Source organism: Aspergillus aculeatus, assembly GCF_001890905.1.
Source record: "Aspergillus aculeatus ATCC 16872 unplaced genomic scaffold ASPACscaffold_14, whole genome shotgun sequence".
In the NCBI taxonomy this organism is placed as follows: Eukaryota; Fungi; Ascomycota; class Eurotiomycetes; order Eurotiales; family Aspergillaceae; genus Aspergillus; species Aspergillus aculeatus.
Window position 1 is genome coordinate 479,560 of NW_017962989.1, and position 27,980 is coordinate 507,539.

A 27,980-nucleotide genomic window follows, 5' to 3' on the forward strand; every position below is an offset into this window, starting at 1 on the left:
TCGACAAAGTTTGAAACTTTGTACCTCAACAGCTCAATTTCGTTGGCGATACTTGAAATAACGTAGCTCCTGATCCCGGGATTTTCATTTTGTTATCATAAGCAAACAACAAAGCGTCTCGCTCATACTGATAGCCGAACAGGATGATTCGATATGACGAAAAGTCATTTGACTGAATTTATTCCTCTTCCTCCGCCTGCCCAAAATACCTCCCATGTGACGGATCCACTTCCGCGAAGAGCAGCCCACGCAGCTCTTCCTCCGCCGCAACGAGCTCCTCCAATTCCTTGCCGAAATCACCAGCCGCGAGGGTCTCCTGCTCCGGCGTGTCCGGCCGCAGAGGCTTTTCCATTGCCAACCGCAGCAGAGCGACGACGCCCTGCAGCTCGTTCTTCAGCCTCCCCAGAATCCTCAACCGGCCATCATTCTCGGGAGCATGACTCCGGGAATTGTTCAGCTTCCTGGTGGTCGACCCCCCGGCGGCGGCGGCGGCGCGGATCTCTCGCTCCTCATCGACGACATTCAACCAGCATGGGCAAACCCCACCCAGGATCTCAGTCCGCCAGCGCCAGACGCGCGGGTGGGCGTTCAGGATCACGGCGCGGGCGACACCCAACGCCGCGAAGAGGAGGGGCGAGTGGGCGGTCCCGAACGGGTTGGTGAGGGTGCTGTAGATCAGGGGGATGATCTCCTGCAGGTATTTTGTGGATTCGACGCCGAGGGCGGTGGTCGTTCGCTGGATCTCAGCGAGGAGGAGCGTGGAGAGCCTTGGGTGGGGGAAGGAGGTCAGTGCGGAGGAAGCCGAGGGGGAGGTGATCGGGTTCGTGGAGCTGATGTGGTGGAAGGAGGTGATTAGATTGTCGCGGAGGGTTCTAGTCAGCGCCACGGTGAATGCGGGTTTGCTGGTGCTGCTGGTGGTGCTGCTGCTGCCGGTGGCGTAGCTGGTTTCGAGGAGCGCGTGCAGGGCCGGGTAGGCGGTGCTCAACAGGCGAAGGGAGTCGTCTTCTGGGGTTATGGTCGGCAGGGAGAGTAGGCATGGCCGGAGGGCGTCCTCAAAGACGGAGCTGAGGTTCGTGCGCCGCAGGATGTCCGATTGGGCGGAGCGGATGGGTTGTAGGAGTTCTCTGAGGAGGGTGCAGCCGCGGATCTTGGGGGTCAGGGTCTCGTCGTCGATGAGCGCGAGGATTGGCGGGATGAGTTGCGAGAATTGTCGTTCTAGCTGGGTGATTGATGTGGACTTTGAGTGAACAGTTTAGGGGTTAGTAATTTTGGTTTTTGGTTTTGGCTTCAATTTCAGGTGTCAAGGGAGACAAACGTCATATTGAGCGAGTGCCCAGCTAAAGACTGTGGTCGAGTAAACGGCAAACGCCTTCCAGGGCTTTGCTTCTGGGTCCAGAGTGGTGAGGTCGAATCGGGCCAGGGGCACAGGGTGGAAGTTCTTGCGGCCCTCTGCTGTAATGGCTGGGTTCCTCGTCTTGGTGAAGAGAGGTCGGATCCTCTCCTTCAGGATCGTCTCGAGATGCGTCCACAGAGTGCCATCGGAGCGCGTGGTCGCGCTGAAATCCCGAAGGATGTCAATTGAGATCCGGTGCGCTTCTTCGGTGGACCATGGATCGGCTTCCGAAGTGAAGCTAGCAAGCGCAACGAGAATATTAGGGATGTTGGCCGCTTTGCTAATTGGGTGCACTTTGTTCAGTCCGGAGATGACGGTGATAGCTTGCGCCAGCTTTTGCTTCTCTTCAGCAATGGCGGCAAGCTTGCGTTCTGGAGGAATGGTTAGCAGCGTGTTCTTTCAAGCGAACCGGGCCAATCTTACCACTGGCCTCTTCGATTGTCTCCGCGAAGATAGACGAAGGGAGGGCAGCGTTGCTTGCCCAGTCATAGATGTAACCTGCCGCCTCTACATCGGCTTCAAGCACCGTCTCAGAAGCCCAGTTGTGCAGAACTGCTTGGGCCACCAGTAGGTTCTCACGAAGCTGAAGGGGATTTGTCAGCAATGACTATTGTATGTGCTAAGCTGGGTCGCTTACTTGGGCCGGGTCGGATTGAGCTTGAGACAAGCAATCCTGCCATAGGTGATTCAAGCCTCCTGTGGTGGTATACCGGGCAATGGCAGCCTCTGGGAGTTGAACATCACCTCGCGGGAGGGATTCGCATGCTGCCGCGCGGAGTTCTTCCATCTATCCGTGCACTTGGCAGGCAATCCAGCGCTCTTGCCCTAAAAGGAGATTACGATGAGTTGTGGGTTGTTATTGAAGGCTTTACTAGAAATTCAACAGGCGTGAGAAGATTCAGGTGACACAGAGGTCCAGAATTTGAGAATTTGAGGAGAAAGTTGGACTGCGATCCAATGGTTTGTATGACGGCAGTTTATGCAGCGAGCGGTCAGTTGGCGGATTTCGTCCAAGCCGTCAGTCACGCTGCAACTCCATGACTACAGTTACTTGAGACCACCAAAAATTGTTCAGCTATGCGCTAACTTCTATTCATAGATTTTGACTCTATCAAATCCCAAGCTCTTGTCTTTTATCAGCTAAGACTTTCAGGACTTCCTCCTGATCGTTTGACTCGGGATGCACTAGTTGCCATTCAACCACCATCTGCAATGCCTTGGCCAGCCATGGTCCCTTTTTACCACCCATTGTCTTCATGACTTGATCGCCATTAACAAGCGGTTTCAGATCGTATACATCTTGTAGGCCTTGTTCCTTGATGTACCCGATAAACCGGGCATACTCTTCGACCACTAATGTACAGCATAAGTCAGCTGTCCGTCCGGGTTCTGCGGAAAGAATGGGCTTGAGATTCTCACCTAGGTCATACTGGCGTCCGCTCATGACCTCCTGAAGTATGGCCTGAACAATGCACAGCCTCCAGTCCTTTTTCCAAGAACGAATGTGCAACCCAACGTGCCTGCGAACTTCCATTGCCGTTCCACTCACAGCCCCTTCCAAGATTGAGTTCTTTACCTCAATAATCGACTGCCAACTTGCTGCCGCATCTCCCACAACAGATATTACTTTGTTGTCAGCTCGCAAGCTTTCTTTGGCAACCTCTGCAGCCCGAGGCGGTGGTGGCCGCCCTTTGCCTTTTGGGGGGCGGCCTGGGACCTTTGACCACGGAGCCATTGCTGAGAGCATCCAGGCGTAGAACTCCTCTTGCTTGTCGCGAATGAGAAAGTCTCGAACTTGTTCCACTGTCTGTCGAGGGTCGACACCAGTAGGCCGTATCAGTCTCTCTACTGTGTTGTAGGCGAAAGGCCAGGATGAAGTCTCAACAGTGGCATCATCTTGGAAATTAGCGAAGATAGTCGGATAAAGACCTAGACGATCTATTATATGTAGGGCACCGCGAGGATCAGGTCCTAAAAATAATCAGCATAATCCCTAGCGTAAGTTGAAGGCATATTCGCTCACCATAAAGCATCTTTTCAAGTTCCTTCAGGACTCGCTCACGGCTGATTTTAAGCTTTAGAGCCTCGCCTATATGAGCGTTCTGCATTGCCGCCTCGGTTTCAGGGTGTATCAGGTATCCCAGGCGGCTTGCGAAACGGATTAGTCGTAGCACACGCAATGGGTCATCCTGGAATGTTTGATATGGCTCCAATGGGGTGCGGATGATCTGGTCCTGCATATCCCGAAGACCGCGTCTGGTCAAATCTTCGACCTTGGACTCGTTGAGATTATAGAAAAGTGCGTTGATGGTGGCGTCCCGGCGCAACGCGTCTTCCTCGGCTGTTCCGAATTCCATCTGAGGGTTCCGGCTGTCGGCAGTATATGTCTCTTTCCTCAAGTTGACCAAGTCTACATCGAAGCCGAAAATGTTCGTCGTCACTGTTTCTAGGTGCTTGGATTTCTCCGGATTCGCCTCGATCTTATGCAGACTGACAAGCTCTTTGCCTAGATCGCCGCTCGCATGATCCTTCCGGTATTTGTCCAAGGTGCCAGGGATGTCCATGTATTCTTTCAGTAGGAGCCCAAACTGATATCCAGTCATGTTATTGATGCCAACATCGATATCTTGGCTGTCCACTCCGAGCAACTTGTCGCGCACCCATCCTCCAGTGAATCGCAAGACAGTGCCGGAGGCGTTCCCATCATGCGAACCTTCTGCGCACCTTCGTTCATGTATATACTGTGCAACATCAAGTAGGAGGGTTTTAAGGGTATTCTCGAGAGGCGTCAACTGGATTTCAGGAAGAGTATCGGTGGATTCGCTCATGGTGTTCTCGCGCGAGGCAGCCACAGACAGGCGCCGTCTTTTTTCCGGTCGGTGAGAAGGGCTGCGGGATTCGGGACGTCTCATGAACGAAATGGAAAAAGCAGCTCTGTGCTTGTGCAGGTGTTGCCGAGTATATGAGTTGGGGGTAGAGGATTGAGGATGGAGGCGTGTTAGAGGGGTAGAATGGGCAGCGCTACAAGTCCGTGAATAAAGAATGACGGCGGGGCGGAATCGAGGGAACTTGACAAGGGCACGGGGGAGGAGAGTCGCACACATTAACATATGCCATGACAACCGTGACTCAGAGGCGGTTCAGCAGGAAAAGTATGACAGAACATTGACCGTGCTGCTCTTCGAAAGAGTCTCCGAAAGAGAGAAGTCCATTCCAAGAATAGAGCATGACTGCAGCGACGGAGCGATAGTACAGCCGGCAGATTCATGCAGGCTACCTTCACCGCCTGCCTCTTCAGAATCATTCTCCATCGGTACGGTGAGGTCACAGAGAGTCGGTTTGTTGTTATTGGCTTGTTGACTTTGAGGTGATTGACAATCTAATGTGTATCGATTAAATGAGTCTTTGAGGCTAGTTTGAAATTCTGCCGAGTCGATAATTGTCCGTGGCTGACAGGAGGTCTCACGTGCATGGTCCAATTTACCTCTACTGTTCTCCCACGTTGCGGCCGCGGTGAAGTGGCTTCATTCATTCCAGCACCGTCTTCTTTTCTCTTCATCTTCCTTCCCTCCTTTCTCCATTCCACATCTCCCAGGCTGACAGCTGACTCTACTCCTCGCGCACTTCTCGCTTGACCTTTTAATTTTTATGACCCCGTCTTCCCAGTCGATGGGCTCTAGATTCTTTTCAACCTCTTTTAGTGTCGCGTCGCAACTTACTCGGAGTCCATGACATCGCCCGGAGATGCTGCTCCGGTCAAGCCTCCGCCGTCGTTCTCGCCCGGCGTTCCGCGTGGCGCTTCCAAGACGAGGTATCCAAACCAGCGCCGCGACTCTTCCCCGTCTCTAGATGCAGATCTTGCTGGGTCCAGGGTCGCATCCCCAACCCCGCCTCTTTCCGCCACGACGTCAGAATTGCCAATTCGATCAGCATCACCGCGGACGCCGTCCTTTCGATCGTCAACACCCCAATTGGCCCGGTCATCCCTCGGCTCTCCAGTAGAAGGACGGTTCGAAGGCTCCGAGGAGATACGCTCGCTGATCATACGCTCGTTCTCCCCTGTAGTTGGAGTCTATGCATCAGCGGACACCGATGAATTAGTACGGCAAAAAGGGTTTGCGGGCGGGTTTTGGCAGTTAATCCGGCCATTTGGCGAGAATATCCCAGGAAAGCTTGTCATTCGGGATAGTGTTGGAGCGAGTCGGAGCTGGGAGGATTACGGAGTGCGCTTTGTCGATCTTGGAAACAATAATCAAAGTCCCCCTGAGTCAAGCGGGGGGCGGAGCTCCCCTTTAGCACACGTGGAGGAGGTTTTGGAGAAGCAACTGGGCTCATTGGACGATCCGCTGGGCGGGTCTCTATACCCTAAGGACTTTCTCGGTTTCCCCAGCACATCACCATTATACAAACTATACCTTCGACAGCTTTTATCCATAGCATCGGCGACACCCCACGAGACTTTTCGACATCCAGTGGCCTGTGTTATCGCCATCAGCTCGCGCAATATTGCCCCTCTGGAGACTCTAAGACGACTCTATGCAGACACCAACAATGGAGACAAACGGGTGCCTGACTGGATCCATCCTGAGTATCTCCGGTATTACGTCTTAGTGCATGATGAGGATCGCGACGACATCACAGAGTCTACGAAGCTATACGATCAAATGAAACGCCATTTCGGGCTTCATTGTCACCTGCTGAGATTGCGCAGCAATCAATGTGTGGTTACAGATGATGACAGTGTTCAAGTACCTGAGTGTGAATGGCTTTCGCCATCGGAGCGGTTGTATGGACGGACAGGTGAGACAGGTCGCTTGTACTGATGTGCGTTAAGTGCTAATAAGTACCAGAGCCCTTAGTAGACCTTGACACGGGTGGGCTTCCGCACGTCTTTGAGTCGGATGTGATGGCGATCAGGGCATTCGTTCGGGAATTAGTTGCGCAATCAGTCGTGCCGTACATGGAAAATCGAGTGGCGGTATGGAATGATCAAGTAGCTTCTCGCAGACGTGGTATCAGCGGAAGATTCATGTCCATGTCACGCCGTTGGGCAGGCTTCGGATCCGGCTCTCGATCCAGTCTGACCTCTGGTGGAGCCAGTGGCAATTATGATACGGCTCATGGCTATTACAGATTTGACGCGCCCGAGGCTGTCCTACGTAAGATGGCTGACTTTGCATTTATGCTTCGTGATTGGAAGCTTTCCGCATCGACGTACGAACTTTTGCGGTCCGATTACGCGAATGACAAGGCTTGGAAATATCACGCGGGTGCCTATGAGATGTCTGCTGTGAGCATGCTCTTGAGTCCATCTTCCATGAGTACCAAAGTCAAGATCGAGGCGATTGATCAGATGCTCGAGACGGCCTCTTATTCGTACTTAACTCGATGCTCGGATGCGCCTAACACTCTACGATGTCTGACTCTAGCGATGGAGTTGCTTAAATCACGGGGTGGCTCGGCGGTAGAGAGCGCGGCTAGATGGGCCATGCGGGTCATGGACCAGAGTCTCGCCGGCTCTATCGGTCAGGGTCTCTTCAGTGAACGAATCTCGGCCTGTTATGCGGCCCGCAATGCCGTGCCTGGCATGAAATGGGGGTCTCGTCGTCGCAAGGCCGGGATGTGGAGCGTTTTCGCTGCAGATCTGTGGCTTCGACTGGGAAAACCTTCCCTAGCCTCGGCAGCCTTGGAGGAGGCGGAGCGCCTGTATGCGGACGTTCTGCAGGGGGATGGGGTATTTTCAATGCCAGAGATGCAAACTTTCATCGACAACCTTAGGCATGCCGTGAAGGTTGAGTATCTTGAGGCTCGAGGCCTAGATACTAGGGACGAGACAGCCACCGCAGCAGCTCTGGGAACCGAAGAGACGAGCGAGCAGCTGGATCGACGCAAGAATAGGAAGTCCCTGATTGTGAATCCTCTGGACTCCGGACTTAGCCCGACACAGGGTATGAGGGATAATGACAATGCAGCCGATGATGACTTTGAACGAGCTTAGGGACGGAATGAAAAGGCCGGATAGGCGCATGGAAGGTTATACATCATTATAGACACTCGTCGAATTTAATGCTTCGTATATACGTATCACTTGCGTTCTAGTTGCTCTGCTCTTTTACGTTGCCAGTCACTGAGCCATCATCTCATGTAAGCCCGGCATACAGTAACCAGGGTCTCCCGGGCGTCCGATGACGTCCACGGTGCATTCCCCGAAACGAACCATCACATGACCCAATCTTATCGATAAGATCACCACCCGGACAACCAACGGGCTGGCCCATTTATTGACATCAGATTCCCACCCGAAGGACCGCGGAACAAAGGCCAGAGCAGCCGTCAAGCAGGCAGAGCCCTCACAGTGCTGTTCACTGCTGACGATTTATTTCGAGCTTTCCTCCCACGAGTATCTAATCCTAATCTCACCATCACCATCTAAATCTACCACCTTCAACCCGCGGAATCCAACATGAACGACCTCCTCAACTACATCCTCTCGCAGGATCAATTCAGAAAGTGGGTAACCCATCGACTGGACCAGCCAGCCCCTTGTCCCTTGAATCCCACTCTATCGCACAGCTCACCAGAAGTGTCATCTCACTGACCCTTTGTTTTGATATGACAGAAACCGCCTTCCATCCCTATACTCCGACTTCCCCATCCACCGCAAGATCAACCCAGAGGGGTATAACACCAACATCGCAGCATGGCAACACGCCCTCGCCAACGCCGCGAAACACGGCTACATCCACTCCACCCCTTCATCCTCGTCCTCCTCCAGCGCGAAGCCAAAGGCCAATCATCTGATCCTACGGGCGGATGAGACTCTTCTCCGTGATTTGGAGATCCCCGAGTGCGGGCGACCTGTGGCGTTGGGGGCGGTTTTTGTGAGCCTCTCTTTTTGTTTCCCTCATCTTGTTTAGTCAAAGGGTTTATCAGGGGTGTTATTTTTCGGGGCATCGAAGTCTCGTCGCTAACACGGCCATGGTTTTGGGTCTGATTTTTTAGGATGAGGCTATCCGGAACCGCACGATGGTGCCGTTGCAGATGTACAAGAATAGTGGGGTGAGCTTGCAGAAGCCCGGTTGGGGGATCGATACTTCGGCGTTGAGTCCCTGGGTGGTCATGAGCTGGGGGATGAAGCAGTTGAAGGGGGTGGTTTTGGGGTCCGAGGAAGCGACGCCCCGACTGCAGGCGCAGGAGTTGGTGCTGGTGGAGAATCTGAAGGTATGTTATCAAACGAAGAGGCAATGCGGTTAGATTAAGTGAGGGGCTGATGATTGCTTTGCTGTGGTTGTGGAACAGGAAGCTGCTGAGAGAGTGGTTAAGAAGGCTACGGGGCAGAATCCATCCAAGACGGACCTGGTTTACTCTAAGGAGAAGTTTGTGGAGGAGTTCGCTTCGATCTTGGATGAGGGGAGCCAGTTGTCCAATGCGGATTTGGATGTGCTTTTGCTGTATCTGTCCCGCGATAGTGGGGCCATCGCGTATGATGGAAAGGTTTGTTTCTTCCATTGTTTTTTGTCTATGACCACCGAGGTGTTTATGGCTAATTATGGTGTAGACTATCAGATTTAGACCCACCAACGACTCTCCGAGGGAGATCACGGAGCAAGATACCGCCGTGGCCTCGATCAAATCGCTCATGGCTACGATGGCCATCCAGGTCGAGAGTCTGGAGAAGAAGATTGACGAGCTGAATATGACTGCGAAGACGGCGCTGCAGAACAAGAATCGCGTCTCTGCGCTTTCGGCTGTACGCTCGAAGAAACTTGCCGAGCACAATCTCAAGCAGAGATTCGATACCCTGATGCAGCTCGAGGAGGTTTATTCGAAAATAGAACAGGCTACGGATCAGGTCGAATTCGTGAAGGTGATGGAGTCGAGCGCTGGAGCGCTACGTGGCTTGCATGCACAGATCGGAGGTGCGGCTAGGGTTGAGGATGTGGTGGAGGAGTTGCGTGATGAGATGACGAAGGTGGATGAGGTGGGAAACATCCTGAATGAGGCCGGTCCGCAGATCGACGAGATGGAGATCGATGAGGAGCTTGAGGAGTTGGAGAACCAAGAGCGGGAGGCGAGAGAGGAGAAAGAGGCAGAAGAGACCCGCAACAAACTTGCCGAACTCGACAACCTCGAACAGCGTGCCAAAGAAGCCGCGCGCAGTGCAGCAGCAGAGAAGGATCTTGATTCTGAGCTAGAGGAGAGGTTGTCCCGCATGTCGGTCGAAGAAAACCCAAGCGCCACAGCTCAGTGATCAAGGAGCATAGTCTTTAATCGTCGAAGATGATATTTACAGCGCACGATGTTTGGCGGCCAACACCACGGAGCATTAGTGATGCATTTCAGTCAATCCGTCATTGAATGATTCTGGTGGCAGTGGAGTCTCGGGCGCCACAGCACCTGACATACTGGCATCTACAAGCACACTAACGGAAGGATCTGTGGTCTCCGCTGGGAATGGGGCATCTGTCAGCTCGGAAGCAGGTGTGTTCTGCATTGTACTCGACCCAGCGGATTCTTGTGGTGTTGTCATACGCGCCGCCGCGCGACTCTTTTGCCGAGCGTTGGCAATGAGTTTCTTGAAGTCGTCTTCATGGCTTGATGACCAAGCAGCTTTATCGAAATCCTTGCGCATGATTGATCCAGGAGCCTCGGACGATGAAGACGATTGGTTGCCCTGAGTTCGTTCCCAGATGTCGAGTTCACGCAGCAAGATTCCATGAGGCTTAGGCGACTTGGAGTCGCAATTAGCGTTCCACAGATTCACCCATTCGGTATGGCGTCTTTGCAGCAGTGGTCGTGGGCCTGTATTGGGGATGCCCAGATCTTTGAGCTTTTTCCGAAGCATACTCTCCTTATATAGAGAATAATTAATGGTTGGAAGTCTCTCAAGTGGCTTGTTCTTGGGATTTCTGTATGGAACCGGCGCAGACATCGGCATCTGTAGGGAGCTATAAAAGTCAGAACCGGTTCTCACTAACGTAAGCATGAGAGCATCCTTACCCAAAGGAGGTTTTGGGGGAAGCTTTGGGTGGTGCAGGTTCTCCGGTGCATTTATCAAGATGTGAGAACACGGCCTCGTTCTTCATCCTCCGCTGACATACAGGACACGCGACAAGTCCATCGGCTGGAAGCCAGCCTTTAGCACACTGCATCGGACAGCTTGTAGGACATGAAAAACATACCTGGAACAAACTCCTCATCCTGACTATCGTCAATCACCTCAATAACTTCTGCGGGAGCTTGCCGCGTCAGACCTCCTCCCCTCGCCTGCGAGCGCGTCCGCACCCCCTCCACTGATCTCACCGCAGCAATATCCGTATCCGTAGAAGTAGTCGTGATCCCGTCTCCGAGCTCCTCCGACACATCTACCTTCCGCTTCTTCGCTGCCGGCCGCGCTAAGACCCCCTCCTCACCATTTTGCTGCGCCGCCGCCGCCTGGGTGGCTAGCTGCAAGACGCTCGGTCTCGCATTCTGAAAGGTCTCAACCAGCTCCTGCACCGCCCAATTCTGCCGCAGCTTCAGCTCCTGGTCCGAGCTGCGACACGCGGGACATTTCCCCTCCGTGCTGAGACAGCGGCGGATGCATAACGAGCAGAATGTGTGGCTGCACGAGGTGATGACGGGGTTCTGGAAGAAGTCCTTGCAGACTTGACATCGCAGGGCGGACTCGAGCGGCGCGAGGAGGGACAGTGGCGTGGCCAGCCAGTCGGTCGAGTCGGGGAGGTCAAACGTCTGGTGGTCCATTGGGTAGTTAAAAGGTATCAGCGGTGGAGAATTGCGAAAGCATTGAGGTTCTGGGATTTTGTTTGGTGGGTATTCCGGAAGCTGCTCTGAATTTATGTCCAAATGATAGAGTAGGACCAACGCGACTCAAGGCTGGGTGAGAGTAGCGCTGGTGGGGCTTGAGGTGAAGTACAATTCCGAGGGCGGAATGAATTGGTGAGCTTTCTTTTGGAGCGCTTTCTTTATAGTTAAGTATATTATCAACTTATTGATGGAGGGATGGATTTCGGCGACGGCGACGGCGGCGGCGGCGGGTGGCGCCAAGACTGCCGCGGAAAAGAAGCTGGCTGACTGATGCGCGTAAAGTGGTTTGGTGGAGAACGCGTCCGTTCGTCGGCCGATTTGTCCGCAGCTCACTTTTGTTGACTTCGTGCAAGTGACAAAAGCGAAACGCGATATTCTGACATCATGGCGATCGCGGACTATAAGACATATCTAGCGGAGAATGTTCTCAATGAGCAGCGCACGGTAAGTCAAACCTGAAAGCAGTGTGTGTTTTGGTTGGGGATTGAGATTGGAATTCTGATTCGATTTCATGTGAATGCTTAGGTCACTTATCGCTCGCTGGGTCGAGCTCTCCGTGTGCATAGCACTTTAGCGAAGCAGTAAGTTCTACTGCGAGCTGTCTCGATACCATGGAAGCTCGTCTGCTAACAGTGGTTGATTGCAAGAATGCTGTACGACTTTCACCACAATGAGAACAACAAGAAACCCAACAGCGTCAATGCGACGTATATTCTCACGGGAGTTCAGAAGGCGCCCGAGCTAGCAACCTCCGCGAATGGTTTCCAGTCCAGCGCCGATACAGACGATATTCCCCCTAGCAGCCCCTACATAAGCAGCTCGATGCCCAACCAGGATGGCGATGCAGACGAAGTCGCGATCACCTCAATATTGCTTGTGCGCGAGGAAGATCTGGAGGGTGAGTTACTGTCGCAGACTTGCGGGACGAGTATGGCATGGCGCGTGGTTTTATAAGCTGATAATGGGGGCTAGATGCGAAAGCAACGTTCCAGTCTATCGCCTCAGTATATGTCTACAGTTTGCAGCCTACTGTGCTGCAGGATCTTAATGTCTTGACGGACGCGGCCCGGGAGACACTGGCCAACCATGCGCAGGAAGACCCGCTGGAGCATGGGTCATCCTGGGGCATGATTCAGAACAAGAACGTCAAGGTGTGTGTCTGTCTTGATTGGTCATTCTCGCCGCTTGCGGTTCTAATGCGCTATATGTGGGGTGGTAGAGGAGAACTGGCGTTCGACCACCGGCACCTGCGCCTGCACCTGCACCCGCCAAATCGGCTACACCAGCGAAGAAGCCCACGGCAAGTGAAGCGTCAAAGCCGCCCAAGACGGAAACTAAGGAGGAGGAACCAAAGTCTCAGCAGTCGCTGAAAAGGGAAGATTCCGTCTCATCGACTAGATCGACGGAGAAGACGGCGCCGGTCAAGAAGGAAAAGAGTAGCATATTTAGTTCGTTTGCCAAGGCCAAAGCGAAGCCCAAGAAGGTGGATGAGCCAACTCCCGCTTCTTCTGGCGTTGATACGGTTAGTTCTCTTCCGGTTCTAGGTGCGGTTGCGAATGCAGGCTAACAGGCATATTAGGCCGAACCTAGCGCCTCTGAAGATGGTAAGTGTACGAGAAGTTTTCAGAAAATGACAGTGACTAATACTGAGCAGTTGTTCTGGACGATGCATCCGAAGACGAGCCTGACGAACTATTCCCTGATTCGGGCAAGTCTGCTTCTACCAGCACGCGGGAGACTCGGAAAGAGCGGGAGGAGAGGCTTCGGAAGATGATGGAGGATGACGGTATGTTCCTCCATTCCGCTTCATTGGCAGCTGTTGACTCGTACAGATGAGGAAGAAGATGAAGAAATGCCTGACGCCGCGCCGTCGCCCGAGGAGGAGTCCAATGTCATCGACCAACCACCTCCTAAAGCGGCCGAACCCAAGGAAGAGGTGATTGTCCGCGCAGGCCGTCGACGAGGCAGGCGCCAGGTGATGAAGAAAAAGACGGTCAAGGATGAAGAGGGCTACCTCGGTGAGATCTCCTTCGGTGCACTTTTTTTCGGAAGACATTCACTGACTATTTGGTCTAGTCACCGTCGAAGAGCCGAGCTGGGAGTCATTTTCGGAGGATGAACCAGCACCGCCGCCCAAGAAGAAGCCGGCCGTAAGTGCGCCCAAGGGGAAAGCCGGGCCTAAAGCTGGTCAGGGCAGCATCATGTCGTTCTTTGCAAAAAAATAGCGAGCCAGTGGTGGAGGCGAGGGTGGAGGCATGATACAGGAACGGAGCTGTGTTCACACTGTACAACGTAGAGATCTCTGTCAGACAACTAGATACCGATCTATCGCATTCATGGGCGTATCGAGTCACAAGTCATACGATGCAGACGGTGCAAGTGTAACAATGCAATGCGACGCGACCAGATGACGGCCTCGGCGCCGATCCCTGTTGATCTTCTCCGCATTTCTGGCCCGCATTCCAACTTCCTTCCCCTTGTCACCTCCGTCACGCCCACCAGTCCACTTTCCATCATGGCTCCTTCTCTTCCCCTTCTTTCTACCTTGGTCTTTGTGGGATAATCGTTTATCTCTCACTGTATCGCACTCTGTCGACCTCCTCAAATACCTAGGCTCGTCATGGCACGCTCTACGGCATTAATCGTAGTTCTAGCAGCCAGTATAGGCGCTACAGGTGCTACAGTTCGCGATGAGCAGGCGATTCTGCGGCGTTCCTGTCCTGACTACCTATCCTATTCCTCTGTCGGACAGTGAGTTGCGACTCCGACCTTCCAACTTTGAAGATTCCAACTGATCACCCGCAGTGCCCCGTACAGCGGCGGTGCCTTGAATCTGCCGTTCCAGCGCCCTTCTGTCGAATGCCGAACCTTCTCGTCACCTGCAGTAGAGACTGTCATTGAAGATGTGACGTCGCGGATGGTAGACAAAGATCTCGCGCAGCTGTTCCGGAATGCCTTTCCCAACACGCTAGACACGACCATCCGCTGGCACGTCAACGGGACCCAGACATCAACATCAACAGATTCCCCGAAGCGGAAACGAGCTAACAACAACGCACCTCAATGGCAAGGGCTGCAGTCCTTCATAGTCACCGGCGACATCAACGCCGAATGGCTGCGTGACTCGGCTAACCAGCTCTCCGGCTATCAGGCCCTGGCCAAGAAGGACCAGGCCCTCTACAACCTCATCCTGGGCGCCATCAACACCCAGGTGGAATACGTCATCCAGTCCCCCTACTGCAATGCCTTCCAGCCGCCCTCAGCAAGTGGCATCCAACCGGCCAGCAGCAGCCAGCAGGACGCGGTCACGCCAGTGTACAACACCTCCGTGGTCTTCGAGTGCAAGTACGAGCTCGACTCGCTGGCCAACTTCCTCGCGCTGGGCACCCAGTTCCACGAGCACACGGGGTCGACCGAGTTCCTGACTCCGAGATGGTACCAGGCCCTCGACACCGTGCTGCGGGTCCTCGACGCCCAGTCCCAACCGACCTTCAACGCCGCCCAGCAGTACGTGACGAACGAGTACAGCTTCCAGCGCCAGACGACCCTGGGCACCGAGACCCTCAATCTCGCGGGGATCGGCAACCCGCTCAACGGCGACACGGGGCTCATCCGCAGCGCCTTCCGGCCCAGTGACGACGCCACTATCCTGGGCTTCTTTATCCCCCCAAACGCCATGATGGCCGTGCAGCTGCAGAAAACCGCCGCAATGCTGCGCCGCCGCGGCGCGGCGGCGGGGGACGGGAACAACAACGCAACCCACCTCGCTATCGTCGTGGATGACCTGCAGTCCCGCGGGGAGAAGCTCGCGCAGGCCGTCCGCGAGCACGGCATCGTCCATCACCCGGTGTACGGCGACGTCTACGCCTTCGAGGTGGACGGGTACGGCTCGCGCATCCTGATGGACGATGCGAACGTGCCCTCGCTGCTCTCGTTGCCGCTGTTAGGTTTTGTCGACCAGCAGGATCCGGTCTACCAGAATACACGCAAGATGATTTTGAGTCCCGCCGGGAACCCGTACTATCTGACCGGGACGGATTTCCATGGCATCGGGGGTCCGCATAGTATGTTCCCCCCCCTCCCCCTCACCCTCAGCTTGTATGTTTCCAACCCTCAGAGAGAAAAGAGGACGAGGACTAATTGGTTTGTTTCGTGTAGTCGGTCTACAGAATGCATGGCCCATGTCCCTGCTCGTGCAAGCGATGACAACGGACAACACCACCGAGATCACCGAGTGCGTGAACCTGGTCCGCAACTCGAGTCTGCTGGGCTTGGTCCACGAGTCGATCAACGTGAACAACATCTCCGCGTACACGCGGCCGTGGTTCGCGTGGGCGAACTCGGTCTTCGCGCAGACGATCCTCAAGCTCGCCGCCGAGAAACCCGAGTTGGTGTTTGGGGAGGGGGCCGAGCCGTATGTTATTGAGTAGAGAGAGAGTGTGTGTGTGTGCGTGTGTGTGTGTTTGAAGTGTGCGGGCGAGTACTCGGCTCGTGATACATATGTCGCCCGCTGGTGTTGAGTTTGGCCTACGGCTTTTATAAGCGTGTACATACATCTAACAATAGCATACCGAGCATTCAGTCAACTGTACGTCACGAGGCTGGAGTCCGCTTGAGACAAAGCATATACATCGTCCTCTTTTTTTTAAAAAAAAATAAGGGGTAAAGTGCTCATAAGTCTACATTAAGCTCATCAATCTTGTAAGTTAATACATACACAAAGAATCTGTTCTACACCAGAACCCTCCTCAACCCCTCCGTCCCGCCCAATACCCTCCTTCCAGTAACCGGACATCTCCCCCTCCCACTCTCCCACTTGCCCCTCCGACTACCACCCTTCGCTTTACTCTTCCCCTCCTCATCTCTATCTCCATCTTCACTGCCGGCTTGCTTGGCCTGTTGCGCCTCCAGCGCCCCATCCGCCTCCTCCCACGGCGCCCCGGCCGCGGCCTCCCCGTCCATGAAATCAATCTGCCGCTGATGCTCCCCGTTCAACCAGTGGAACACACACACATAGCAGAAGACGTAGCCCGTCTGGCAGGCCGTCGGGTTGGTCAGCGTGTTCAAACAGATGGGACAACATGATTGCGCGGTCTCCGAGTCCGCGGCGGGCAGGGGAACGGTGAAGATGGGGAGGTACGAGGATGCGGAGATGGGGATGCGACGGTCCTGGGGTTCTTTTTCATCAAGTTGCGTGTCGCTGGTCGGAGACTTGAGGGCTGATTTAAGTTGCGCGGGGGAAGATGCGGATGATTTCGCGTCGTCGGGGTTCTTCTTGTTCGAGGATCTCCGTTGCGAGGGCGGGGTCATCCCGTTGGCTACGGGTGCGGGAAGGTCCAGCACTTCCGTGGCTTTGCGGGCGAGCTGCCGCGAGAAGTCGCTGGCGTGGTACCATTCCAGGAACTTGAGGGCGAAGATCGAGGCCGGGAGGAAGTAGCGCAGGGAGGTGAGGAGTTGGGAGTGCAGGTTCTGCGGGCTGAGGAGGCCCAGGAGGCTGGAGCCGGGGCGGGAGCGAGTGGTGGGTGCTGGTGGAGGGTCGAGGACCGCGGCGATGGCGCGGTGGTCGGCGGAGCTGAGGCGGCGGATGCGGGTGCCGATCAGCCACAGGAACGGGGAGGAGTACTTGGTGTTGTCGAAGAGGTAGGCGAGGTTGAAGGCGAGGATGCTCAGGTAGTAGCCCGCGTTGAGGGAGGGGTAGATGTTCCGCAGGAACCATTTGTAGTAGTGGAAGAGCCGCTGGCGCAGGGTGGGCCGCGGCGGGAGCTCGTCGCCGGGATGGTAGCGCGGGCCGCCGCTCATGATCAGCGAGGCCTGCGGCGCCGCGTGGATGTCGTACCCTTCGTCGAGCTTGCGCTTGAGGTACGGGATGCCCACCATGATGAGGAGGTTCTTCCACACATCCCGCGTGCGGAGTTGGAGGGCATCGCGCACGGGGCCCGGCGCGCCGATCTGGGCGCGCGGGATCTCGCCATTCTTCGTGAGCAGGACCCGTTCGCGCTTCAGCGAGTAGAAGTTTTCTGTGAAGGAGCCGCCGAAGGTGCGGAGGTAGTATCGTTCGACGAGGAGGGAGAGAAGGGCGTAGATCTCATCGTAGGAATTGAGGATGCGGAGAAGGTATCGCGGGTGGCGGTGGGTGGCGACTGCGAGGATGTAGCGGATGGATGGGGGGAGGAGGTCGGAGAGCTGTTGTTCGGCGAGGAGTTCTACAATGCAGCAGTGGTTTAGTGTTAGTTGGGTGTGGATAGTGAGATAAGAGGTGGTTTAGGCTGGCTGTCTCCGTACTTACCGAAGAGAGACGGCTTCAGCTCGTCGAATTCCTGCTGCAGACTCGGTAAGTACTCCATACTGTCGTAGCAGTGCCAGTCATCATCCCCTGGAGGGCGACAGGGGTGAGTTAGGGATAGAGCTGTTGGGTGGATGGATTGAGGAGGGAGATTCAATGGTGGTCGGGACAAGATGCGGAGGAGAAGCGCTGGGGCTGAGCCGAGGCTTATCGGCCGGCCGCCTTCCACTCCGCTTCGGTCTTGCTGCTGATGATCCGGCAGATCAGCGGCCTCCCAATGTTGACACTCATATCCACCATCTTGATCACAAATGGGTCAATTGGGACCAGCAGAGATATCTAATAACTCCGACTCATCACCGTGGCTATTGGCTAACAGAGGGGCTCTACCTTGCTATGTATGAGAACGTGCAAATAGAGTGTATGAGAAGGCTCGCCTTGGATGGACCAAACACCTTCACACCAGGGAGACTACAAGAGAGACAAGACAGAAGCTTTCTGGTACATGAATTGAGTTGCTCTGCCTATTATACATTGACCGATGCCTGTCCGAAGTTTTGGGAATAAAGCTGAAATCACACCGACAGGTTGTCGTGATGTAACTGGAGAAGCCACGGCTGCTAAGATAACTTTCCCAGACAAGGTTCTGGAGGAAGAGCACATTGACGCTATCTTCGTCAAGCAAGCTAAGCATCCCAGGTATTCTCCATCACCACATCAACAGCCACAGATTCGACACGCCCGGACGTAGGGAGCAAAAAGGAGTACTGTACTTCCGCTCCACTGCCCCAGTCAAACCACACAGCAAGCCTCGCACAACCCATGCTCCTCACCCTTCGACATCACCGATTGCGCGGATGCTCAGTCTCCCCTTTAGATCCTGTGGCAGCCGCCTGGATAGCCTCATCCCGGATCTGCATCAACTGATCCAACTGCCTGCCCTCGGAGACCCGCTTCAGGGTTCCCAACTCCGGAAGGTCGATACAACGCACAACCAGCCGCGCGATCTCCCCCTGCGCAGCCGAAGCCGGGAGTCCCTCGCGCGCCATCATGGGGAACCACATCAGCACGCAGCGTTCCGCGCGGCGCGGATCCCCCAGCTGCGCGTGCAGGCGGAACAGCATCACGTAGTCTTCGGCGCTGCGCGGCGCTCCCTGCAGCGGGATCCGGCGCCATAGCTTCCAGAAGGTCTCGTCGTCGCCGTTCTGGAACAGCATGGTCATGAGTCTTCGCGCGTCGTCCGGGTGGTAGGGGAGGTGGAGCGCGGTGATCATTCGCGAGATCCGGGTGGTTGTGTCGATGTCGGTGTCGTCTTGATTCCTGGCGGATGGGCTGGGTGCAAAGAAATCATCATCCGTGTTGGTATCGACCGTGGTGCGAGGCTGCGGTGGGGAAAAGATAGCGGCCTGGTAGAGCATAGCGAACGTTCCCATGACGAGGACCGGCGTCCCCTGCAGGGACAGGTACTCCAGCACGCGCAGTGCCAGCTCTTTGTCCGCGTCCGGCACCTGGTCGGGGAACTCTGCATCGTTGGGGGCTCGCGGGGTCAAGAGGGTGGAGACGACGGAATAGCCCAGATGATCGGAGACGGCGCCTCCCGCGGCGGTGTGCTCGCCAAATGCCTCGTAGAGAGTCTGCTTGCTCGGTCCGGAGGGAAGCTTGTGTTGGTGGTCGGCGATAACGGCGTCGAGTAGGTTTGTTGTTGGTGGTGGTGTCGGTCCGCGCGGGTGTCCAGCAGGTCTAGAACTCGGCGCTGGGGAAGTATAGCAGTGGATTTGGAGTAGACTTTGGTGGCGTGGTATTGCTGTGGCTCTGGCTGAGATTGGCTTACATCGAGCTCCTGGTCTAAACCAGGGCCTTCCAAGAAGAAGCCCACTCATTCTCCTGTTGTAGACATCTGCTGAGAATAGTTAGACACCGGCCCATCACACGACTACTACTGAAAGGCTAGGCTAACCGCCGTCATCTCCTCAGCGGATGCGGGGAAGCGCAATGCTACTAAGCCAGAATGGGCCGAGCGCCCCACAGAAGCCCAGGAACCATGCAAGTGACAGCCGCCCCTACCGCCTGTTACACCGCCTGGTGCGGCAGAACGCTCGCGACCTCGCAACGGATTCCACGATTTTTGGGATGAACAGGCCCAGAAAAATGGTGGGGCAGAGTGGTAGGTTTTGGCGGTGGCAGAAAATATACACCCAATCTGGAATAGCTTCATTTTCGCCGCCGGGACCACACTAGTAGGTACACTCCCAGGGCATTGAAGATAGGCATAGCCAGACTAACTGTGTCAGACCACTAACATATACCTCTCATTGAACACGGGCTAGATCTACTACTTGAGGATAATGGCAGCGCTCTCCTCAATCACTACAAGCTACTTCATCTTTCAAAGCTAGTCAACAAAACCTTGAGGAACCATTCATGAACACTGGGATATCGATAAGCCAACCAACCAAGCAAAAAGAAATGCACCCTGTACAATACACCCCGCAAACACACTCATATAGAACAAACAAGCACGCAATTTGAAACAATTTCAGAAAATCTTCCCCAGAACCCGCTTCGTCTCCGCCCCAAGATCCTTGAAATCATCCGTACTCTTATCCCGTCCCAACTTGACCTCATTCTGCCTAAACACCCGCCGAACCTTGACATTGCCATTGCCATTAGCATCCTTCTTCTCCTTGCCTGCAGCAGCAGCCCCAGCAGCCCCCTCAGCAGCACCCCCCACAGCCTGCTTCTCCAACCTCCTCCTCTCCTTCTCCTCATTCTTCCTCCGCATCCCATCCAACACCTTCCCGCGCTCCACCCCCTCCAAAAACACCTTATCCTCCTTGCGCGCCTTGGAGTCCTCCGCGCGCTGCCGCGCCTCGCGCTCCGACCGCTCGCGCGAGATCTGCTCCTGGAGATCGCTCCACTTGAAGCCCCGCAGGTACTTGAGGTTGAGGATGTCATCGTGATAGAACCCGCCCTTGCGCCCGCCGATGATGTTCCCGTTCAGCGCCTCGGCGCAGATCTTGGCCGTCTTCTTGCTGGCGAACTCCAGCCACCCGTCCGCGTAGGTCTTGCGCTTGTTTGTCGTGCTGCGCCGCTGCTTCTTCGTCTCGGGGGTCAGGAAGACGCGCGTGATCGGGCCGAAGCCGCGGGCTTCGATGAGATTTTTGAGGGCGAATCTTGACGGACGCCAAAGAAAGTTAGCGTTGGTGTGAATGAGATTTCCACAACGGGGGGGATAGGGGACCAGGTTCATACGGTTTGAGATGCGGCGGAAGCGAACTGAGATATACGACGCCGGTCTTGTTTTTCTTGTCCTTCTTCAGGAGCGGGGACTTCTTCTTGTTCAAGGAAGAAGCAGTAGCAGCAATATCTTCTTGTGCGGCGGCGGCGGCGGCATCTTCTTCGTCTTCGTCTTCATCTTCGTCCCCGGAGGCTGCCGTGGCAGCGCGAGTCGTAGGTTTCTTGGCCTTGGCCTGGCCCTTGGGTCTCTCGTCTTCACTGTCAGATGCTACATCAAGATCGGAGTCGTCCGAGTCCAACCCATGAAGATTGTCAGTGTCGTTCACGCGGCGCCGTTTGGCGGAGCGGAGCGCGCCTTTGCTCTGTGCTTCTTCGTCGGCGGCCGAGTCGTAGCCCTTGTCTTGGTCGTCGTCATCGCTGGCGGCGAGATCGAAGGGGTCGTTGCGTTTGCGCGAGGTCATTGTTTTTTTTTTCTTTAAAACTGTTGGTGGTATTGGCTGCGCAAGTGGCTAAAATTAAAGTGCTTGCGATGGAGGCCCGCTGCGCATTTAGAGTTGCAACTTTTTTGCCAGGCGGCCGGTCGTTGATTGGTCTGTGCATCGGCGGTCGGGTGGGCCAATCGGGGAGCCTGGAGGAGAGCGCCTGTTGCGGACTTTGCTCTCTTCCTATGCTAAGTTGCAGCGGAAGATTGTAGATCATTGTACGGTTTGACTTTACGCTTTTACATGTTAAGTTTAGATATCCAAGAAGTATCGCAGGGGCATACAATCGATCCAGAAATGACATAAGATCTAGCATCAAACATATCATGTATATGCTCTATGTACAAGACTCTGTACTCCGTTCACCGCAAATGTCTCGGCGAAGGATGGGTATGAACAAATGGTATAGACAACACTCAACTCAACTCTCGACCCCTTCCCTAACGCCCAAGTCTTTCGGAAGATCTAGAAAAGAAACGACAGAATAAAAAAAATATGTTGCTATATACCGAGGGACCACTTCAACCGTTCATAGACAAAGAACCCGGTGGCCGTCATGGGGACGATCTTCATATACCCGATCGTCAGACCGACCCAGAAGCCTCGGAAGCCTCGCTCCAACATAATGGTGCGCGCCGTCTCGACGATCCCCAGCCGATGGCCGTCCCCGACGACGCCTCCGACCTGCATCCGGCGCCGGACAACCTCCAGCGGGTACGAAGATGTCTGGGAGACCAGCCCCGCCAGAGCACCGGAGGTGAGTTCCGCAGCGGCAGTCAGCTGGAGTCGTCGAGAGCCCTTCTTGGATTGGGCGGTCGATTCGGATTTGGGGATGGTGGTGTAGGGGGCGAGGGAGGGGGAGCGCAGCCAGTCGCCGACGGTGTCGTGAGTCAGGAAGGACATGCCAGCGTAGGGGAGCATGCCCAGAAGCGTCGGGGCGAAGCCGCGGTAGAAGTTTGCCAGTCCCGAGTGCGGGACGGCTTTGTTCACGGCGGCAGAGACAGTCTCGGCCGTCGCCGTGATGGGGGCCTGCGTCGCAGATACCCCGGTGGACGTCGAGGGGGGCGTCACCCGTTCGTTGTAGATCTGTCGGAAGATGTCGGTGAAGGAAGAGCGAGCGGTTCGTTTCGTCTCGAACGCTAATCGCACTCGGATCAACTCTAGCGGGTATGTGAAGAAGACCGACGTGATGCCCGCCATACTCCCGGAGACGAGTCGGCGCAGCGGCGTTTCCTTGTCGGGCGACGGGATCATCACCGCCCGGTACTGCTCGTAGGCAAGAAACTTAATCGCAGCATAAGGGAAGATACGGAGGAGAGTCGCAGAGTGTCCTTTGAAGAGGCCTTGGAGGCCTTCGCGGCGTTTGATGTCTCGAATGGCCGCGACAAGACCAAACCAACTGCCGGTGTATTTTGCAAATTGCGGATTCGAGGCCTGAAAGAGAATCTTGACCCGATCGAGGGGCGCGACAACGGTTTTGGCCTACGATGTTTGTCCACTGTCAGTCCATGCGTCTACCGCCAACTGCAACGTTTGGGATCATGGGGAAAAAAAACCTACCGCACACCCCGCCAGACCCCCCGCAACACCGCTGCGTACGATATAGTCTACGCTGCGCTTGTTCACCTCTTTCGTGGCCCCGCGGCCGTTCTGTGCTTGGTGTGGGGAGGACGCATCGTCCACCGCGGTCGCCTGTGTCGTGCCCACGGCTAATCTCTCTTTTGCGTCACTGGCTGCTGGACCTCGGGCCGGCCTTGACTGAGCGACTTGCTCCATTGAAGAAGGCTGTGAGCTGGGCTGGAAGGACTATTTGACTGGACGAACAGTAATTCAAATTTTGATAATAGGCCAGTCAGCGGCGGCGCATAATCTGATACCGTCACCGATTTCAATGCAGTCCTGGCGCGAGGTCAAATCTGAGGTTGTCGAGCAGGTCACGGGCTAACAGATGATTGCGGCCATGGATATGGTCGTCAAAGGTGATGTAGAAGGGAGGGAGAAGTGGGCGCGGGAGAATGTAAGAGAATGTGCGGGGAGGGGAATGTAGAGGACAAGAAAGGCCGCAGCAAACCGAAGGGGGCAGATAAGCCTAGGTAGAGATGATCAGCTGGCAAAGTCACCACCCTGACTCTGCATTTGATTTGATTATTATCTGGATTGATCCAACGGTCGGAAGAGGCAACACAGCATGCGGGCACAAGATTCAGACGGAGATGACGTTACAGCCCTGACATGCCGATACCTGTCACCGACACCTATTAGTGCTGCAGTTACCGTCATATAACATCCCTGCATCCGACTGGGTGGCGGAAGTGGATTTCTCCTGTTTGGTAGGCCAACCGCAGCCGAACAATTATTCACGCTCATCGCTCCTTATGCCTGAGGCAGCGGCGGCGGCAGCATCATAATCTCACTCTTGCTGCTCGGCCTGCTATCACTGCTTCCAGTTCCTGCATTTACGAATACAATGAACGAGTCCAAGGCCATGGTTTAGTTTCATGCAGCCCTCTTCCAGGCGCGACAACTGCTTCATTCTTGATTCAATACGTATGTACCTTTCCCGTCAATGTTCAGTAGAGGGCCGAGATCCCTCGCTCTGCTTTCTCCCACAGCTTCCCTTCAATATGCATGTATATATAGAGTAAGAAGCTGAATTTGACAAAAGTAATCATGGTCACATCGCTCATGCAAGTTCTATCAGAAACTCCTTTTTTTAGTAGCTAGAGCCACCCAAATGTATAGCCTGGACCAGGCCCAGATCCAATAATCCTATAACACCTCTAATCCCAGAACAGAAAATCAATGAAAGCGAGACGGCGGCTGCTCTAGAAGTTGTAGCGTGTGCCTTGTCTTGTCAGAGGCTTGCCTTGCCGGTTGGTTGCTTTGATCTCCTTCGACTCGTCGATAGCTCGTTTGGCTCGTTTGGTCGGGCGGGAGGCATCCACATGAAGGTGTCCATTGTCATTGATGCCCGTGTTGTTTCTCCAGCGCATGCAACGATGCTTGTTGTCGTCCACGTAGGTCTTGTTGCGCGTCATGACTCGCTTGCTGGGGATTTCCTCCGACTCTGCCCGTTCTGCCGTCTGCTCCAAGTACTCCTTGCGGTGTTGCATGTATGTAGCGATCTTGTCACGCTGCAGTTGTAGCTCCTTGCGCAGCCTTGACTCTCGGTTACCACGGGAGTCCAGCCAGTCAAGCAGCTGCTCGATAGCATCTGGCTCGTCATAATAGCCCCATTCGGTTGCGTTCGTCAGTTGCGTTGGTCCTTCCTCTTGTTTTTTGCGCTCTGCTGGCGTAGTCTGGAACTCCTTGAAGTATTGCTTCTTGTACTCGTCGGATACGTCAATGAAGCCCACGCGTTCCAACTCATCCGGACCTTGGACCCATAAGCGGCCGTTCGCGTATTGTGCCTCTGCTGTGGAACTGTTGGGCATGCCTCCATACGGCATCGCGTTTCGTTCAAACCACCAGTAGCGGTTGCAGAAACGATCCTTGCCGAGGCATCTGGTTCGCGGGCAATCGGCCTCCCTCAGATCGTTGTCGATAACCTCGATCTTATCTTCGAGCTTCTTGACTGCGGCTTTCTGATCTTCGATCTTCTTGAGCACTCTCTGATACTGCTTGGTTCCCTTAGGTTGCTTGGCCAATTGTTCTTTCCGCTCGCGCTCCTCTTCTTGCTTGCGCTTGCGCTCAAGTTGTCGGTCCAAGCCACCACGAAGACTCCGCTGGGGAGCTGCCTCTTGATCGGAGTTATCGGAGTCACCGTCAATGCCAGTCATCTTCGAGTCCTCCAGGGCGTCCAGTTCCGGCGCAGGCGATGGAGACTTCTCGGGCTCCGGCTGAAGAGCCTTGCGCTCCTGGTGTAAGCGACGAAGCTCCTCGAGACTGTGAAACAACGATAAGTCAATAAGCGATATTCTCGGACAAGCACAGAAACGACATCATGATTGATGTAGCGTCAAACAGAACGGGCGGGTGCGGAATCGTGATACTTACACTACTTTGCGTGCTTTCTGGTATTCGATCTTCTCCTTGCGAAACTCCGTCATCTGGTTGCTGCACTCCTCGAGGTAATTTCGAATGGCTTTCGTTTCAAGGCTGAGCATGCAGATAATTTGCAATGCATGGATGCGAAGGTTGATATCCATGGTGGCGTATTGGTACTGAGCAGTTTCCTGAGTTGGTTCGGCATCTAAAGGAGCAAGATGTTCGAGAATCTTGTTGCAGACTTCCTTCATGCGCGGGCGGCCTGAAAGTCGATTGAGGAGCCCGACCATGACCAGTTCCCAACCACCATTCCGGAAATCCCTTTTCCGCAGACGCTCGATCCAACCATATTCTCCGAACATCTCGGCGGCTCGATGAACCGGGATCTCTTCAGCACTGGAGCCCTCACGCTCTGCCTGCGCCTTCAGATTTTCCGCTTCGGCCTTGGCTAAGCTACTCCGAGTCGTCATCCTTGTCACCACCGGCTCCGGTTCAGGGGTAGGCTCTGCCTCCCCTTCTACCTCTTCCGCCTCCGAGTCGTCGGATTCTTCGTCAGGGAGTTCTGGAAGAGAAATTTGTACAGCACCCTCTTCATCCTTCTCCGCCTTGACGAGCTTCTTCAGCACAGCGCAATGGATTTCAACAAACAGCTCACAGTCCACATCCTCAGAAGAGAATCGCATGGCCTGAAAGAAGTCATCAAAAGTGAAGGAGTCCAGTTGAAAGACCTCACAGTAGACATTAAGCGTATTCCACGTTTCCAAAAGACGTCCCACAGACTCCATCTCGAGAGTACTGTGCAGGAGCTCTTCATCATCTGAGTCATCAACCTCGTCGGTGGTCATATAGCTAAGAGCTGGGCGCTGCTTTTTCTTCTCGGGGTCTGGCGCAATATCCAAATCCTCAATAGGGTACTTAATTGGCGGCGGTGTCGGCTCCTTTGGAGGTTCGGACTTGACAACCACGACGGGAAGAGGTTGCGGTTGCGGTTGCGACTTCTTCTCCGTTTCCTGAGGCTTGGGGGGACGAGCAGCTCCGTTAGCCTTATGCGCAAGAAGGAACGATGGATTGCCGTTCAATGACCGCTGATATTCCAGAAATTGGGCTTCCTTCGAGCGAACAATATCTTGTTGCGATGGCTTGAGCTTTTGTCCTTTAACTGCGGGTTTCAGTTCTGGTAGCTGCTGCGAAGCAAAGAAGCCGAAAAAGCCCTCCTGGTCGGCCTTTTTCATAGCCTTCTTTTCGGCAACCTTGGCGCCATACTGCAAGTGCTTCGGTACTTCGGTCGGTATTCTGTATTCCTCAGCAATCGAAGGTTTCACCAACCAAGGAGCGCCATTCCACGCCTCCCGCGTCACGTTGTTCTTGATGAAGGCGCGCAGCATTTGCTTGGTGAAAGTCTTCCGGTCTCGGGTGATATGGTCCTGATCCAGCAGCGCTTCCTCATTTGGGCGGTCCAGAACCTTGACAAGATAGGTGCTATGGGCGGGCAGCTTGACGGTTCCATCCGGGTGGAGTTGTTCGGCAAAGTTGGCCTTGTCCCTTATCATACCATGCAGACGGGTGTTGTCGTCGAGAAGAATCAGAACGGGTTCCCCGGGATAGAAGTCTTGCTTAAATTCCTGCGCGCCGGGTCAGCATCCGTCTCCATCAGCAGATCTACATATCCTCTAGTATATACCTCAAAGATCTCGTCCACTGCGCTCCATTGTCAGTCTCAGCGATAGCAATTTTCAAGGAAAGAATCAGACATACCGAGATTGTCGACCCGCGACACTGTGGAAAACTGAATCCTGCGGAGAATTGGTTCTTTCAAGGCGTCGGGAAAAGCACTGTTAACTTCGCGCGATTCCTCCATCTGATGCAATCTGTTAGCGGAGATAGCATAGGTCGGTTGCCTTTGTCACATACCTCGCTCTTCAAAGCCTCGAAAAATGTCAATCCCGAGTGACCCGTGATCTCGCAAATGAACCTTTTCTGCTTGTAGAAGTCCATCCGCTGAAGGTAGGGTTCATAGTGAACGAAGACCTCGTTGGTCTCTGGGATGACCCAGACCTGCAACTTCAATGAGCCCCATGCATAGACTGTATTGAAAATTCTGACCGCGCAATATACGTACTTCGGAGCTGTCATCTTCAATGACGGGCCGTGGAAGGTATTGAACTGGTTTCCGCTTGAACAGGACCTATGAGACGCGGCGTGAGTTTTGTGTTCGAACGTTTGTGACCACCCCGCAAACCCCAATTAACCCCAGACTTCGCACTCCGAGCTTGCCGACGTACCATGGTCTCTTAGGTTGCTGTAGACACGAATCAATCGATCACAGATGGTTCAACGTTGTGCAGGTTGTGAACATGCCTAACATTTAAATTGTTGTGTTAGTATAATGGCGCAATGTTGGGAGACAAAGAGAATATCAAAGAAATTGAGCACAAAGTGCAGTGCTATTTGCGGCGAGACAAAGGAAGAGATGATACTTCGGGGACAACGCGCGCGCATAGTGGACTCGAAATAGCTTGCAAGAACTTTCATGGGACACTCTCGGGGGAAGCGGAGGTGCTGGATGGGCATGGGAGTTAAATTGCAGAAGTATGTAGAAAACTTACCCAAACGACGCGTGCTGGATCGCGCAACCCACGACTCCGCGGACCAGATGGGCGGAGCACGACACGAGAATTGAACCCGGGAGGAGCGTGGAGTCGCGCGAAAGGCCGGGACTGAATTGCCGATCTCTAAGCGGGAGAGATATAGGTATCCCACAAGAGGCTCCTCTGGTGCGGGGAGGGAAATG

General features: G+C 54.6%; 12 protein-coding genes across 12 annotated transcripts; 4 read left to right on the plus strand and 8 right to left on the minus strand.

Moving 5' to 3' along the window:
• Nucleotides 1-178: 178 nt before the first annotated feature.
• ASPACDRAFT_46042 (Tti2 family protein) lies at nt 179-2,180 on the minus strand (the record flags this gene model as incomplete). Its single annotated transcript, XM_020201726.1, has 4 exons — nt 179-1,237; nt 1,316-1,764; nt 1,817-1,976; nt 2,031-2,180. 4 exons carry the CDS (start codon nt 2,178-2,180, stop codon nt 179-181), a joined length of 1,818 nt encoding a protein of 605 aa, XP_020053528.1.
• Nucleotides 2,181-2,446: 266 nt separating this feature from the next.
• ASPACDRAFT_124024 (tRNA adenylyltransferase) lies at nt 2,447-4,605 on the minus strand. Its single transcript, XM_020196702.1, has 3 exons — nt 3,417-4,605; nt 2,813-3,364; nt 2,447-2,746 (listed from the first exon to the last, which is right to left on the minus strand). The coding sequence occupies exons 1-3, from the start codon at nt 4,219-4,221 to the stop codon at nt 2,505-2,507; spliced, it is 1,599 nt and encodes a 532-aa protein (XP_020053529.1). The 5' UTR covers nt 4,222-4,605; the 3' UTR covers nt 2,447-2,504.
• A 516-nt stretch (nt 4,606-5,121) lies between these two features.
• Nucleotides 5,122-7,391, plus strand: ASPACDRAFT_46044 (uncharacterized protein; the record flags this gene model as incomplete). The annotated part of the gene is made up of 2 exons (XM_020201727.1): nt 5,122-6,193; nt 6,244-7,391. The coding sequence occupies 2 exons, from the start codon at nt 5,122-5,124 to the stop codon at nt 7,389-7,391; spliced, it is 2,220 nt and encodes a 739-aa protein (XP_020053530.1).
• Nucleotides 7,392-7,856: 465 nt separating this feature from the next.
• ASPACDRAFT_33110 (putative vacuolar sorting protein SNF7 family protein) lies at nt 7,857-9,644 on the plus strand (the record flags this gene model as incomplete). The annotated part of the gene is made up of 5 exons (XM_020199931.1): nt 7,857-7,903; nt 8,013-8,274; nt 8,396-8,614; nt 8,693-8,887; nt 8,952-9,644. 5 exons carry the CDS (start codon nt 7,857-7,859, stop codon nt 9,642-9,644), a joined length of 1,416 nt encoding a protein of 471 aa, XP_020053531.1.
• rad18 (E3 ubiquitin-protein ligase RAD18) lies at nt 9,339-11,412 on the minus strand. Its single transcript, XM_020196703.1, has 3 exons — nt 10,576-11,412; nt 10,394-10,517; nt 9,339-10,341 (listed from the first exon to the last, which is right to left on the minus strand). Exons 1-3 carry the CDS (start codon nt 11,135-11,137, stop codon nt 9,720-9,722), a joined length of 1,308 nt encoding a protein of 435 aa, XP_020053532.1. The 5' UTR covers nt 11,138-11,412; the 3' UTR covers nt 9,339-9,719.
• Nucleotides 11,413-11,461: 49 nt separating this feature from the next.
• ASPACDRAFT_124035 (uncharacterized protein) lies at nt 11,462-13,735 on the plus strand. Its single transcript, XM_020196704.1, has 8 exons — nt 11,462-11,644; nt 11,726-11,781; nt 11,848-12,098; nt 12,173-12,351; nt 12,420-12,722; nt 12,780-12,804; nt 12,855-12,986; nt 13,033-13,735. Exons 1-8 carry the CDS (start codon nt 11,585-11,587, stop codon nt 13,317-13,319), a joined length of 1,293 nt encoding a protein of 430 aa, XP_020053533.1. The 5' UTR covers nt 11,462-11,584; the 3' UTR covers nt 13,320-13,735.
• Nucleotides 13,693-15,837, plus strand: ASPACDRAFT_124038 (glycoside hydrolase family 125 protein). Its single transcript, XM_020196705.1, has 3 exons — nt 13,693-13,951; nt 14,006-15,264; nt 15,359-15,837. Exons 1-3 carry the CDS (start codon nt 13,821-13,823, stop codon nt 15,628-15,630), a joined length of 1,662 nt encoding a protein of 553 aa, XP_020053534.1. The 5' UTR covers nt 13,693-13,820; the 3' UTR covers nt 15,631-15,837.
• A 25-nt stretch (nt 15,838-15,862) lies between these two features.
• pex12 (ubiquitin-protein ligase peroxin 12) lies at nt 15,863-17,641 on the minus strand. The gene is made up of 2 exons (XM_020197628.1): nt 17,487-17,641; nt 15,863-17,403 (listed from the first exon to the last, which is right to left on the minus strand). The coding sequence occupies exons 1-2, from the start codon at nt 17,542-17,544 to the stop codon at nt 15,932-15,934; spliced, it is 1,530 nt and encodes a 509-aa protein (XP_020053535.1). The 5' UTR covers nt 17,545-17,641; the 3' UTR covers nt 15,863-15,931.
• A 684-nt stretch (nt 17,642-18,325) lies between these two features.
• ASPACDRAFT_46050 (uncharacterized protein) lies at nt 18,326-19,363 on the minus strand (the record flags this gene model as incomplete). The annotated part of the gene is made up of 2 exons (XM_020201728.1): nt 18,326-19,236; nt 19,315-19,363. The coding sequence occupies 2 exons, from the start codon at nt 19,361-19,363 to the stop codon at nt 18,326-18,328; spliced, it is 960 nt and encodes a 319-aa protein (XP_020053536.1).
• Nucleotides 19,364-19,754: 391 nt separating this feature from the next.
• ASPACDRAFT_124041 (RNA-binding ATPase activator ESF2) lies at nt 19,755-21,234 on the minus strand. Its single transcript, XM_020196706.1, has 2 exons — nt 20,736-21,234; nt 19,755-20,656 (listed from the first exon to the last, which is right to left on the minus strand). Exons 1-2 carry the CDS (start codon nt 21,179-21,181, stop codon nt 20,020-20,022), a joined length of 1,083 nt encoding a protein of 360 aa, XP_020053537.1. The 5' UTR covers nt 21,182-21,234; the 3' UTR covers nt 19,755-20,019.
• A 370-nt stretch (nt 21,235-21,604) lies between these two features.
• Nucleotides 21,605-23,202, minus strand: ASPACDRAFT_80682 (coenzyme A transporter). Its single transcript, XM_020205705.1, has 2 exons — nt 22,763-23,202; nt 21,605-22,684 (listed from the first exon to the last, which is right to left on the minus strand). Exons 1-2 carry the CDS (start codon nt 22,976-22,978, stop codon nt 21,704-21,706), a joined length of 1,197 nt encoding a protein of 398 aa, XP_020053538.1. The 5' UTR covers nt 22,979-23,202; the 3' UTR covers nt 21,605-21,703.
• A 532-nt stretch (nt 23,203-23,734) lies between these two features.
• ASPACDRAFT_80683 (DDT domain protein) lies at nt 23,735-27,895 on the minus strand. The gene is made up of 8 exons (XM_020205706.1): nt 27,796-27,895; nt 27,472-27,547; nt 27,309-27,374; nt 27,101-27,244; nt 26,945-27,047; nt 26,871-26,887; nt 25,199-26,811; nt 23,735-25,087 (listed from the first exon to the last, which is right to left on the minus strand). The coding sequence occupies exons 2-8, from the start codon at nt 27,472-27,474 to the stop codon at nt 24,028-24,030; spliced, it is 3,006 nt and encodes a 1,001-aa protein (XP_020053539.1). The 5' UTR covers nt 27,475-27,547; nt 27,796-27,895; the 3' UTR covers nt 23,735-24,027.
• Nucleotides 27,896-27,980: the final 85 nt, after the last annotated feature.